The sequence below is a fragment of the Cyprinodon variegatus genome, unplaced genomic scaffold (genome assembly GCF_000732505.1).
Source record: "Cyprinodon variegatus isolate N-32 unplaced genomic scaffold, C_variegatus-1.0 Scaffold126, whole genome shotgun sequence".
NCBI lineage: Eukaryota > Metazoa > Chordata > Actinopteri > Cyprinodontiformes > Cyprinodontidae > Cyprinodon > Cyprinodon variegatus.
The window spans coordinates 801,437-816,336 of NW_015150579.1; the positions used below are offsets into that span (position 1 = coordinate 801,437).

Below are 14,900 nucleotides of genomic sequence, written 5' to 3' on the forward strand. Positions count from 1 at the left end.
AAGGATTGATAGGAAGCAGCAAATAAAGAAGTAGAATCCTATTTAAAAAAGGACAACAAAACAAGAAAAAGGAATGGACAGTATTAAAGGATAGAATGAGAAAATGTTTATAGAATAGGGTGCACAAAGTAGGAAGAGAGGAAGACAGAAGGTAGAACGGATCAAAAACAGAGGAAGAGAAGAAGTAACGACAAAGGCAAATAAGGAAAGAGGAAACAAACAAGGATAGATTGAAGGACAACGGAAGGGAAAGAAAACATGTAATATAAAAAAAACAGCGTTAAGTAGGGAGGAGAGGATATGAGTGAAGATCGGAGGGAAGGCAAGAAGGATATGAGTAAAGGTAAAAAGGAAGGAAGAAAGAGCATTCAAAAGAAGGAAGACAGCAGGACTAAATGAATAAATGAAGACGAATATTTGAAAGTACCAACATTTTTCTTCCCTCTATTTTTTCATTCTAATCCAAACTTGGAAAACTAAATCAGACTTCACACTTTTCCAGACCTTCCCAGTCTGACTGGGAACCCTCTGTTTATGCATGAGGGGAAGAAGCCGAGTCCTTTGGATCCAGCTGCCCATTAGCACCAGCACAGCACTGAGGAAGGAACCCAGCTGAGAATTATGACTCAACACCAATTAGGCTCAACCTCCATAACTACTGCACATACAGTAGGAGTGTGCTCAGCTGGAACACTCCCGGTATCAGCTTAATAACTCTTAAATACCAACACTTCATGTTGTCCCATTTGCGCACCAACTCGATGTGTCTGTATGACTCATCTATTAGCGGACCATCCTACCCTATTAAATCCCATCTTGTATCTCATCATTTCTGTGTGCAGAAACATGTAGCAAACCACAAGTGTTTTGTTGCAGCCCCCTCACCTCCAGTTCCTGTTCTCTCTGCAGGGCGAACTGCTTAAACGACTTGACAATAATTCCAGCGTTGGAGCAGTCGTAAACGAAAATAGACGGGCTCCCCATCCACGTCTGCAGGTCATAGATGGACAGAGGGATGTACTGGGTGTAATTCTGGAAAAGAGGAATGAGACGAGTATGAGATATAGTGCAATGCGTTACTGCTGATAAGTCACTTTTATAGATTTTTACTGTGTTCAATTATTCATTAGACCTCTGCTTGATGGAAAGTACTGATTTAAAAAAAGGGGAAAAGAGAAAACCATAATGTGTCAGACAGGGTTAAAAACATGCCAATGTTGGAAATATAAGGATAGCATTTCATATTTGAAATTTCATTCAATATATTACTTTAAACATCATCAGCTTCATTTTCAAATAAAAAAACACTTTAGACAAAGTTATCAAATAAGGCAAACAAGTTATTCAATCAATCTGTGGTTCTGCTCAGGTGTTAGGGAAGCCCAAGCTTCTTTAGTAGCAGCCTTAAGCTATTTTGTATAGCTTAAGCCCATAGATTTCCTATGAGGCTATGGTTATGCATTTAGCTTGCCAGCCAAGCAGTGATATCATGTCCATTATAGTGTTTTGGCACCTTTGAGCCAAAAGCAGGCATTGTTGGAAGAAAGATTAGATCAGAGGGAAGTTTAAAGGACTGTAGGAGCCACTGACTGATGGCTCTGCTGAAGTTGGACTTAATAAAACATAATGGTACTACACAAGCACATGACAAGGATCCTCAACTTACCACTGCTGCTCAACCAACAGAATTCTTAGCATCTAAACTCACAAGTCATTTTTTTCCCTACTTAAAGCACATTGAGAACTTGCTTACTTTTAAGGGTTTTTTCTCAAAATTGACCTTTTTTGTGTGTGTGGATGTATGATCATGTGCTTTGTACCATGTGGGGAAAGAATAAGGCCAATTTCACAAGAATTTGCTACTTTGGGACTTGCAGTTACTTGTGGGGACCAGTCGATCGGTTCCCATGAGGAAAAGTTCTCTTCTTGGGCTGGGAGTTTGGGTTAGCACTAAGGTGTGGACGATCCAGAAAGGAGTAAAAATGTCTTAAATTATGTGTATTTACCCTTAATTTGAGTAGGTGTATATGTATATTTTGTTGTTCCATTGGCAAAGCATCTGATAAACCTCAATTCAAGAAAAAAATGCAATTATTTTTGGATTTTGGATTTCTATTTTTTGTATTGTATAAATAAAAACTGAATTAGATATGTAAACAAATAGATAAAATGACCGTTATAGACTTGTAAAATCACATGATTAACTACTCAGATTGAACTTATTATGAGGTTCTGAGATTCAGAATATTAAAGTGAATTTGTGTGCGTGTGGATGTATGATCATGCCATGTGGGCAAAGAATAAGGCCAATTTCACAAGAATTTGCTACTTTGGGACTTGCAGTAACTTGTGGGGACCAGACGATTGGTTCCATTGAGGAAAAGTTGTCTTCTTGGGCTGGGAGTTTGGGTTAGCACTAAGGTGTCGACTGAGTTTACATTAGTTTAAAGGTTGGGTATATGTTGGTAAAGGTTAGGCCATACAAATGAATGGAAGTCAATGGAAAGTCCCTGCAAAGATTACTGGAAATAATGTGTGTGTGTGTGTTTGTGTGTGGGTGTGTGTATGTGCGTGGTTTGATGATCCTTCTTCCTATTAATAGCTAATATGTTTTTTTCAACACATGAAGCTAAACAAGTGTGCTTGTGATATATTTCAAATGAATGTTTTAGGTTAAATTAAATAGCTTGAGATAAAGCAGATTTATAAATATATATGTGATGCGATGCCCCGTTTCATAAAACAAAAATAATAAAGGAGATATGCCTGTACTGCTTTAGTAACTTATCTGACTAAAATCCCCATGTCTCTTAATTTGAAACTTTTAAGTTAACGGGCATCAGATTTTCAATTATGCAAAAAGAGAAAAGAGACAGGACTGTTACAAGATGTATCTTGGGGAGTTTCGTGAGAAAATAATCTAATTTTACAATAAACATTATATAATTAATTTAGATTATTTTCAATTTGAGAGTAACAGAATTCTCTTAGAGCATTTTAAATAAAAAAATTCTCTTTAGTTTAGCATTTTTAGCTTGATGGATGTTGTTAGTTTGTGCGATCATGGGGGCGTGGCAACCAATACCAATGTTCCAGAAAATAAAAAATAAAAAAATTATATCCCAGTTCACGAGCATATGATTTGTCTCTCAGATGAATCAAACTTTTAATCACTTCATATTTGCAACATTAGAAGATAAAATCATGATTCTTGATCATGTCTTTTTTTTTTTTTTTACCTTGTTAAAAACCCAAATTTCCCCATTAACGGTTGGCCGTGGCACTCCATGGCCATTGTAGTGGAAGAGGACTCTCTCCTCTTTAGCGTTGCGCCGCAGGGACGTGCAAAGTTTCTTCACTTCATCCACTGTGGGGTCCAGACTCTGTTTGTAGCGTGCCTAAGAAGGGAAAAATAGAAAATAAATGATTTTATTATGGATTTCCAGGTTTGTTTAATATAAGCTCATTATATCAAGCTTAAAACAGATACAAAACAATCAGATTGAACACAAGTGTCAAAGAACACAAGGTATCTAAAGACGGGGGGAAAAAGAAGTTGCTCAACCTAAACCAAAAGATAGTACTTGTGTTGGAACGTCTTAGTTGGGAATTAAGTTATACAGCATGCAACCTGCATGCAATTGCAGGTTCTCTGCCTAGTTTTACTCAATTAATTTTAAGGCCCTTATAATGCAGGCAATTTTACAGCATGACTCCTTTTTAGGGCTTATAAATCAATCCATCCATTTTCTGTCATGCTTATCCCAAGCGGGGTTGCAGGGCGTGCTCGATTGTTAAAATAATCATCAACTAATTTGGCAATGAAGTCGAATTACAAACTGATGTAAACTTAATATCGAACAAATTAGATCATTGCATACATTTTTGTAGAAAAACACAATAAAATTCGGTGAATATTAGTAAATATTTTTTACCCATCAACAAGTACTTAGGTTACAACCTAAGTACTTTGGAATCGATGCAAGCAAGGAAGCAAAACAAACCAAATAAACCAGAAAGTTTAGTTTTTTTTCCCTCTCATATTAACAGAAATAAGGACAACTTTGACAGAAAAGATGTTTTAATCTTTGGGGATTTTAAAACAAAGTTTTTCTCTACCTGTTTGTTCTTATTTGAAAATGCTTTAAGAAACAAAACCTTGGGAGTGCAGAGATGTTACAAAATATCAGTTTATTGGAAGTAAATAAAATCAAATAATCCTTAAAAATAAAAATTTTTTTTACTTTTTGTTATAATCAATCTCAAACTTAAAAATATAACGAATTCAGAAGAAAAGAGGCAACATAACTAAAAAAAACACTTTTGAAAAGGTTGAAACCAACGTGTAAATGAATTACTTTCAGTATTTGTGGTCTATTGAAGTGACTCAGAACGATGTTGAATAATTATGATTCAACAGTAAATAAAAGTGCCAGGCCCAGGCCATGAGACTTGGACTTTATCAACACACATATGCTGCTTCACTGCTTCCAGCTTGTTTCCTCGGCCACCTGTTGTTTACTTCATCTCGGACTCTGCTGCTCTATGTCACAAAGCTTGAGGTCCACATCAGCATGTGCGAATAAGCCAGAAAGGTTTTACAGCCGGAGACAGAGGATATGTGTATTGTTCTTGGTTTTATTAAATAAAGTGCTGGTGTGTGCAATGCTGAAAGTGACACAGAGGTGTCAGCAGCTAGTTATGCAACAGAAAAGCTCCTGTTCCTACAGCTCTGAATCATTTTAAAGCTCACCGAGGCCCTTCTGTTGCATAACTAACGTGACTTTTACCAAACAGCCTGTCTTCTGTTGACTTGAAGTGAATCACATTATAACACAGATTCATCCTCTAACAATCATCAAAGCCGATGTAACTCATAAAATCAGTGAGACATAAGTATTTTGTTTTACTTAGTAATCTGACTTAGAGAAAGAGGGCATAGAGAAGGTTGTAATGCAAATCTCACCAACTTGTTTATTTTTTATTTTTTTATTCTTTGCTGTGTGATTTCTTTTTAAACATTCTGTACCTATTTTCTTTTAAAATCTTTAGGCTGAAATTCCTTCTCTGATTAAACCAATTTCTCATACATCTCTGGAGAAAATATCAACTTTTACTCATACTTAGGGGTTAAACTAAGCCAGAGCAAGTAGCACAGAGCTGCGTCCCACATCATGACCAAGCTGTACAAGGCAGTCTTAAAACTGAAAAGGTAAAGATTTTCAATGTAAAATATGACGGAAAATATATTGAAGAAAAATAATATAAAATACAGCCACAACAAAGACTGTGGAGCGATTTATAACTGCTAAAGGTTATAAAACGTAGGTTTTAGATGTGATCACGAAGTGGGACATAATGGTAACCGTATATGTGTATTTAAGATGTTTTTTAGAGGTTGAAATGTTTGAAAGATTTACTGAGGGTGAAAATTTACCATATTCTTGTTACAGTTGCCCCTAAGATTTATACAAAGCAGCTATATCAGGTTTCAACGCTGGAAAACTAAAGTAGAACAGTCCTTAAGATCTGAGTTCTGAGTGCCTTGTTCTAGGGACATAGTAGTTTATAACAGGTTGGAAACGTAGCCATTTATTGATGCCTAACTACAGTACCTACACTACAAAAAAACGATCCAGAAAAGAGTAAAAATGTTTTAAATTATGCGTATTTACCCTTAATTTGAGTAGGCGTAAATGTAAATTTCGATGTTGCATTGGCAAAGCATCTCGTAAACCTTAATTTAAGAAAAAAAATGCAATCATTTTAAAGAAATTGGATTTGTTCAGTGTATAAATACAAACTGAACTAGATATCTAAACAAATAGATAAAATGACCTTAAGACTTATAAAATCATATGATTAACTACTCAGATTGAACTTATGAGGTTCTGAGATACAGAATATTATATTCCCATCCATATCTTGTGCTTCCTGAGTTGAAGAGCCAGAGGACCTTTTCACCCTTGGTCCCATTGGACAATATACTGCGGCCAAACTGAGCAACCTCAATTGAAGAAACCCACTTTTTCCTGTGTCTGGAGGACGAAGAACGGAAGCACCATGGCCGGACTGGCAAGAAAATTAAATTTATCTATTATTGGATAAAAGCGTCTGAATTCCAACAGGCCCTGTGCTAATCTCTGTGGTATCAAGTGGTATCTGAAAGGTATAATGCTATTACAGGGTAATGGAGGAAAGGAATCTGAAATAAAGGCTTATTTTAGACATAAAGGGGAATGTCAATGAAGAGTGAGAAATTAAAAGTAAAATAAGAACCAAATGAAAGAAAAGAGGTAAACAAGTGAGAAAAGTCATATACGTTACTTTCATAAATGATATGCTTATTAAAGTGTCTAATTAATCAAAATGAGGGTTGATAAAGTGGATGCCTGGAAGAGGCAGAGGAGAGATTAGAAGAAGACATTTTACGTCAGTTTTTCTACATTTCATTTTTCATCAAACCCAAGAACTAATACTTGTTCACCCTGTTCGTACAGCTACATTCAACTACACTCCATCAAGCTGTAAGCTCTAAGAAAATAATATACCACAAAACCATTTAGCAGTATGAAGCCTGATCTCTATTTTATGCTACACTTCACTGCAGTTGTTTTAATCCTATTTTATATTAGAAGTGTTGCAGCCATCTTCACTCAGCTGCAAAACCGTATGCTGTTGCAAGAAGCATGCAGAAATCACACAATTAAAGCAAGACATTAATTTCAAAGTCAGACCAAAACAACTGTGAGAGGGGCATAAAACAGTTCAAACCGCTTTGCTTTTTGTTTTCTTTTTGGACCCAGATATTTTGAAGTGTTTTTCTATGGGTGGGTATATTGAGCACAAAGAAACTATTTTTTTTTTTTTTTTTGCTAACATTGGTCCATGTAATGTGCATTCAATGTTTCTATAATGCACAACCATAAATTACCAACATTTCATAAATGGGTAATTATATGACTGTATTTAAAAATATATATAGCAAGACCTTGAAGAAACTATAGCCTGTCTTCTTATTGATTAAGTGTGGTCTGAGTTCGACTCTAAACAGGCTCCAGTATCTAGCAAAAATAGAATTAGGAGGAATTTTAGTAGAAGGCTGCAGGCACACTTCAGTATAAACACTCTCAAGGACAATAATAAGAGTGCATTTAGTCCAGAGTTCATAACAGAGAACGAAGGACAAAGTGTTACAAGGCGCAACAGTTCAAAATTGAAAAAAAAAACATTCAGCTTTTATTGTAGAATTTTTAGACAGATGCAATTCATCTGTCTAAAAGTTCTCATGCATAAAACCCTTAACTCTTATGCATAATCCCTAAACATACATCAACCCAACATGTACAAGGTCCATTATCTGTTTTAATTATGTCTTCATTGATAAAAACCCAGTTTACAATCGTTAATATCATGCACAAAGTGGTATTTCACTTGATTCATCCATGTCTGAAAAGTCCTCTCTGAATAGCAGCCCATCCGTTCAAGGGGCAAAGACAGGTCTAGAGATTTAATTAACTGTGCCCTCCAGAAAGCACCTGCCTTGATCGCACCGCCATCCCTGCCCTGTAAACAACATGCCAACTTTCTCAGATCAGCAGCAGTTATCTGAAGCAGACCAAGATTATTTTTGGTCAAAGCTGAGACAAAGGGGCTCTTTCAGTATCTAATGTGCTCTAATGTCTCATATAGATATTGTATCATATTTTTCTCAAAAGGTATACATCTCAAATTTGTAAGGTGTGGAATTGCTTTTGCTGTAACATTTTCCAGCTGCTGTAACACAAAAATTTCACTATTGTGAGACAATTATAGGAATTTTCTATTCTTATCTATTCTATATATAGCAGGCAGCATAAACAACCAAAGAAAGATTTTAAAAAACAGAATACTTCACTGATAAGAGTTTAGAATGACACCTCTCAATGACAGGTTTCCTACAGCATAAGGCAAGTTAAATTCAAGACTTTTTAAGACTTTTTAATGCCACTTGAAATAAAAATTTAAGACCAAATTCACAAGAAACACAAGAAAAACCTGCTTGTGACAACTTAACCCAAAGGTTTATTATAACATAAACCACTGCACTAATTTTGAAAAGCTTCCCATACAGGAAAAAAGCTAGAAACACACAGATGACAGATATATTTTAACAATTATTTAACTGAATTCACAAACTTTGTTTTAGCAGGGAACAAAACAAATCACTTTTAAAGCCACAACATAACCAGCGCTAAGTCTTTTTTGCAGCATCTCCCAAATGTCCCGGCCGGAACAACGCTTTTATTGGTTCCGCTATCGGGACGGAACCAATAAGGGCGAGCCATTATTTTTATTTTTGAATAAAAAAAAAAAAGGTCAATTTTAATGTTTTATTTAGATTACAAAAATAAATCATAATAAAAATAATCCTTTTTATGAAGTTTTAAAAATTAAGACCTACGAAAGACTGATTTAAGACATTTTAATACCAATTAAGGCCTTAATTTTATTTTGAAGAATTCAATGCCTTTTAAGACTTTTTAAGGACCCGCGGGAACCCTGCAATGAATAACCCAGTATTTATCCTATGTGACCATTCCCACAACCTTTATTACATTTTTTTTCCTTTTCATTAATAGTAGTTCTTATTATATATATCAAAATCCTCTATCTATTCTGTGCAGGCTGGTCATGAATTGAGGCTTTGCTTTGTAGCCAACCTGTTTTTTTTTTTACTGTTACGAATCTGTCCCAGTCAAATGCGGGACATTGTTTCAATTTGTGGTGCACAGAGACAGATATAACACCCTATGGAGAAGCCTCTCTATACACACTGCAGTCAGTTTGACATCGGAAAAACATTGGATGGGAGCTTAAAAAGTCAGACGCAACCGGTGTGACCCAGGCTTAAATGAAAACAGATGGCTATAGGTGTAGTCTTTGAGAGATCCAGCCTGATGTGATAAATATCAGGAGCCTGAATATCTTCTGAACTAAACTGCAGAAGTGACTAAAACATTCTTAGATGCCTTACTTTTAACCTCAAGATTACCAATAATAGGTGATTAGGCTTCATCTTTTTGTTTCAAACACAAATGGTTGTTTACCCAGGTCACAATATTATCAATCAGTCCTGGATGGGCCAGTAAAAACCTTTTATGGAATGCACATACATGAGACAAAACAAGCAATGTGAAGGCTTATGCTTCTAATGAGGGCAGACAGAGGATTCTTTTATGTTACACCACTGTAAAATACCTCCATTGTTTGAAATCAAATAGGAAACAAACTCAATTTAAAGGTGTGCTTTGTACCAGCTCTGGTGCCATTTATCATCATGTCACTAACAGAGAACAGGCGACCTTTTCAAAGTACAACATGCATTCAGGATGCGATTAAATCCAGATCGTAAAGCTGATGGAGGCAAGGTGAGCCTCTCTGGTTGTCACAGATACACAGATACCATTATACAAGAAAAAAAAATAAATGCCATAAGCTGGCTTCTAATTATTCACACATAAACCACACAAATTAAAATATGACAAATATAATGGATGAATGAAGTATAAAAACAGAAATTGCATATTTAAAAATGCAATTATCTACTAACAACTATTGGATTTTGTTTGACGGTGCTTTGATTTGAATCATCACAGGAGCCAAAGTCAATGGCCCTCATGTGGCTTTTAATGTACGGCTAATTAAGGCAATTCAAGCAAAGAAAAAATTTGTTTAGTTGATGCTTTCAGGTTTTTCAAGCTAAATAAATGTGGGCAGAAAGCTAGAGTAAATGTTGGCTTGGATGACCGAGAGAGTCAACGTTATCACACAGGAAATGAGCAAAGTCAACCTCTGTCCCCTCAATCACCAGCCAACATCATCCGAGCACAGAGCTTGTTGAGTGGAAAAGCTCAGAGGAAACACAGACAAATAAATCAATAAGACTGATTCTAAACAACATTTTCAACATCCCGTCTATTGGTTAGAAATTGGTACCCTACAAAATAAGCGAGTATGTTAATGTATCAGAAACATTTTAAGCCAAGAAATCACAATAGAGGCCATCATAAATAGGATCGAGATAAAAGGTTTCTGTCATCTCAGTCAACAAAATGTGGTTAGAGGCTGAAATATTGAGGAAATATTTCCAAATTCTATCTAATCAGATTGAATCAGGGCAGTTTTTTTTTCAGCGGATGTATTTGAAGACCAACAGGATACACAACTGATCCAACAGAATAGAAAGAAAACAATAAGTGCACACAAATCCATCTTCCCAGAGAAAATCTAATTAGTGACTACATTTGCACAAACCATATTAGTACACCATGCTAACTGCATCTAAAAGATTACCGGTACTGAAAGCTTCTGTTGGCTAGTAGCACCCTCGCTGCCACACAGAGCAAGAATTATGACATTTACTAAAATATTTCATTACTTCTTCCACTCAGAAAGGTTATTACATTGGATGTTAGTAGAACCATATATAAGTTAAAATAAAAGTATATAACCACCCAAAAAGCTAATCTAAACTTTGTTTTATGCATTGATCTTTACAAGGAAAATAGTCTGGTGGCTGTTCAGCCACTAAACGCAACGACAAAACTGTTAGTACCTCTCGTTTAATCAAAGAAAAACCCACAATGGTCAGAGAAATAACTTGAAACTCACAAAAGTAAAAAGAAGTAACAGTACAGCGAAAATGAACAAATGATGCTTAGACATTGCTTTTCAACCATGCTAAAACAAAATGGTCTTGGAAAAAATAAACTAAAAAAAAAAATCGCCCTGGCCAAAGATTATGGTACAACTAAAAAAGTCTGAGAATAATGTGACTAAAGGTACATGCTAGGGAAAGGTGTGTTCAGGGGCTATTCTAGGATCAGAAGTTAACGGGTACTGGGCATCCAGAGAGCTTTCTGGCCAGGCATGATAAACTTCACTGTTTTCACCAATGCGTATCTCATTTTTTTACCAAATACTGGACAATCAAATCTTAAATTAAAAAGTAAATTTTGATGGTGTAGTGGTGGCTGGTATGCTGCTGCTCTTTTTCTTTTTCCCTGCTCTGCTCTGACTCATCTCCCTGTTCCTCTCCTTCTTGTATATTGAAATTAACCAAGTAGTAAAGTATGCAGATGATTTGGAAACTAGTAAAGACGTCTTGTTTAGATAGAAGTCCACTGATATGTTAAGTGTATGGGTGATTCTGGAAAGCATTTAACATTCAATATGCTAAATTATCTACTGAATGGAGGGTTTTTCTTTGCCAGTTTGACCTGCCACTATTCTGTCTGTTTTCTTACCTGGTTTATGCTGACCTTGCACTTTGCACACCCCTTGCTCCTCTCCTTCACCTTGACCAACTCTTCCACTTTGGACCGGCAATCATAAAACTTTTTTTTTTTTTTTGACAAGATGAATATAAATACAGATGTTCTCGAGAGTTTAGACACACTCCCAATAGAGAAAAGGCTAAATTCACAACAGTAATTTAAAAAACGCAATATATTGAGCAATATATTGCTTTTCAACATCTACTTTTAGTAAATGTTTGCTTGGCTCATGCTAAGAAAACATAGGTCTTCCTGTGACAAGTTACTGGGTGCTAAATTCAGCTGTTCATACAATTATATTTGAGTATAATCACCAAAGGAATAATTGGCCAATGTACTGTTCAGTTAGGAGGTGTTTTGCTGTAAAACATTTGTATGAAACAATTAAAGACATTGTAAAGATGCTGGCTTAAGCTTTTCAGCATGTTGCTATTCACGGTGAAATAAGCCCTGTAGTGCCATGGACTGAAAGGCCACTTGAAGCGGAGAGCTACTGCCTTAGAAGCAGAATAAAAACCCTGATGACAGTTTGTGTATACAATCATTGCTTTGTACTCGGATAATATTAAAACTCTCGTGTTTGGCAACAATGACAGTTGTCACATTTGGATGATTAGGAGAAATACTTGCGAACCCAATGAGACAGTTCAAACTGTGAAGTACAAAGATGGCATCATCATGCTGTGGGAATATTGTGAGACATGAGGTAGTGGCACACTTCCCAAAACTGATGGTATTATGAGAAAATAAAGCATGACATGGAAATACTGAAGTAACACCTTAAGACTTGATACAGGAAGCCAAGTTTTTCTTTTTTTATTTAGACAATTAATCAAATGATCCCAAGTTAACAAAGAGGCTTACAGATAAGAAAGTCAACCCTTTTTTTAGTGGCCTTCAAAGAGTACTGATCTAGTCAGATGTCTGTGAGCAAAGAGGTTGTAGAAGAAAGTGTTTTGTTCATCTTAAACATTTTAAATGCAATTCAACCAAATACAATGAAACTGTAACTACACATGTGTCTTTGAAATAGATATTCAAAATCTTGTCAATATTTGGGGATTTGGCAAACAGAAATACTTTTGGTTTATTGGCTGACCTAAAACAGGAGATGCTCAAGCTGATTCAAGGTTATAATTATAGAGTGCATGTAATCATCTGGTTTCAAGTGCCTATTTCAAAATATTGAAAAATATTTCATCTAAAGGGGCTGACAAACAACAACCTCTAAGGTTACAGTGAAAAAACAAACAGTAAACTAAAATTTTGAACTTTTTTTCTTGGTCTATTATTGGTCTTTTTTTGCAACTGAGGAAATTCATACGTGGGTCAGGTCCTCTATCCTTGTTCCAACACCGTGCTCCTAACTAACCTTCCTGAACCTAACACAATCAAACCAGTTCTGACAACTGACCTGGAGTAAGGGTCACCCTGAAGCAAATGAAGGACAGTCATTTAAATTCCCATGACAAATTACAGCAGAGTTAAAGTAGATAGTCATTTCCCTGGTGACAGCAGTCCTGCTGAGGCCAGTGTGTCCAGGCTGACTCAGTTCACAGCAGGTCCATCGAAGCAGAGGGAGAGAGACGTCACCATCCAATCAGGCCAAAACTCACCTCCTGTCAACACTACGGTCCCTGCACAATTCTTCCTCTACAGCAAATCAATTTCTTTGGATTTATAGAGGACAGCTCAGTTCTTCTAAAAATACCTTATAATGATTTTCCTTCTAAAGTTCATAACACTTTCTCCAGAATGTTAAAGAACTGTGCTTGGATCACTGACATTTTTAAATGTAATGCACAGCAAATACTCAGTAGAAACAAACACACCCCTTTATATCAAGTTTTCCTCAAACAAGCGGGATGCTGGAAGAGAGCAATCTGAGTCAGAACAGTGCTGCTGCTTCTGACTAAGTGACATGAGTTAAGTAACCGGCAGAAGGTCCAAACCCACTGAACACTGCAGGGTGGAACGTTTAAAGGGATGTGATCATATCCACCAAGCAGAGCTTGGAGATAAACATGAAAAAACCTATTCCTATAATGACTTAAAAGCCTTCACAATCCCTCCTGAAACTTCTTCTGTATATATAATCGGAACTGAAAATCAATTCGGCTTCCTGTCTTCTACCGGAAAGCAATCACTTAGCAAGTTTGACCACTTCTCGTGCTCCCACAGTACATAGAGGGTCTTCTATGTTTAAATGCAGCGAGGTTATTGTTCCAAATTGCCTTTTCCATTGTTTTATTTAAAGAACAAATCCTATTACTGAGGTGTACTAGTCTTATTGTAAATAATAAAACAATTCATAATAGCCCCATCAATTAGCACACACAATACATAGGTGGTTAAGGATCTGATTAAGGATGTGATACCAAGCTGCATTAATTTCAAATCTCTGTAAATGTAGTAATGCTCCTGCAAATTTGTGATAGAGAAGGGAAAGAGAGACCTCTAAAGCACCAGTCCAATTAAAATCAGAGATCTGAGAAGCACTCAAAACTCATTCTTAGACATTTCTAATTAGGATCCTTCACCTTGAGGGGGTCTGAAACAGGTGAAGCATGTACTCTTTACACAATTTCCTCTTTAATTTGTAGTCTTCATAAAACATGAAAATATTTCAGTAATTCATCTGTATAAATGGCAAATATAAACTACTATCTATGATTACTATCCAGCTACGGCAACCAAGTTTATGACAGTATAAGGAGTAGTAAAAAATAAAAAATTACAAGATGATGTACCCAATTTTCAACTTGGGCGACATTAAGCTGATCTTCAAAGATGTAATACTAGAAACTGGCAGTACTTGTTAAGGAGGAAATCCCCTACATATAGCATTGTGTTTCCAGTGCATAGCAAAGCTATTAACATTTATAGATAATGTACCCTTTAAGATTTGTAACGTTTTGCGGTTTAACAATTAAAAAGATAAGTGTTTTTGTTTTGTTTTTTACGTTGTCTGTGTTAGTACTGGGAAGAAACATGTGCATGACATTCATATTAAAATCTGGGCATCTATATTTAGCCCACTTTACAGCCCTAACTTAACCTTATATAACCAGCAATGAGCTGCCATCAGTAGTCCCCCTCATTATTAGGTCCAGTGTGGTTAGTTCTGTTATTGTATAAATCCAGCTGTTCTTTGAAGGCTGTAAATAATGTTTTGTCTTGCAGAAACACTACAAAAATTATCAATAACATACTTTTTTATGGCATTACAAGATACAAGATAGATTTGCAAGGTACTGAACAGCTCCTTTTCTTTTGCAACTCAAAAGCCTGGGCTTTAGAGAGTCAGAGTAGGGTTTCCATATACCTTTACCAGGTTAAATCGATTTCCTGGGGTTTTGGTCCCACTACAGATCCAGTGGACTCTGGGTTTGTAGTGGGATGGGATGTGCTGCAGTGCTTTCTAAGGTTTTTTTATTAAATAGTCTATTCTCTATGAATTATTTTAGCACAAAAAGTCATTTTAAGATGTTTTAAGACAGAAGATGCGCATCAAAACTTATTTGTAGTCAAAGTATCAAGTCGTATTTGATGAGCATACATTTGAATACTGTCTTTTAGACA

General features: G+C 35.9%; 1 protein-coding gene across 4 annotated transcripts in view; it reads right to left on the reverse strand.

The window, feature by feature from the left end:
* rptor (regulatory associated protein of MTOR, complex 1) overlaps positions 1-14,900 on the reverse strand; it is a 214,629-nt gene that overhangs the window by 145,872 nt on the left and 53,857 nt on the right. For all 4 annotated transcript variants that reach the window (XM_015375832.1, XM_015375830.1, XM_015375831.1 and 1 more), the window contains exons 5-6: positions 3,240-3,398; positions 886-1,032 (exon numbers count right to left, since the gene is read on the reverse strand). In XM_015375832.1, coding sequence (XP_015231318.1) covers positions 886-1,032; positions 3,240-3,398 — 306 coding nt within the window. The remainder of the gene's footprint in view (positions 1-885; positions 1,033-3,239; positions 3,399-14,900) is intronic.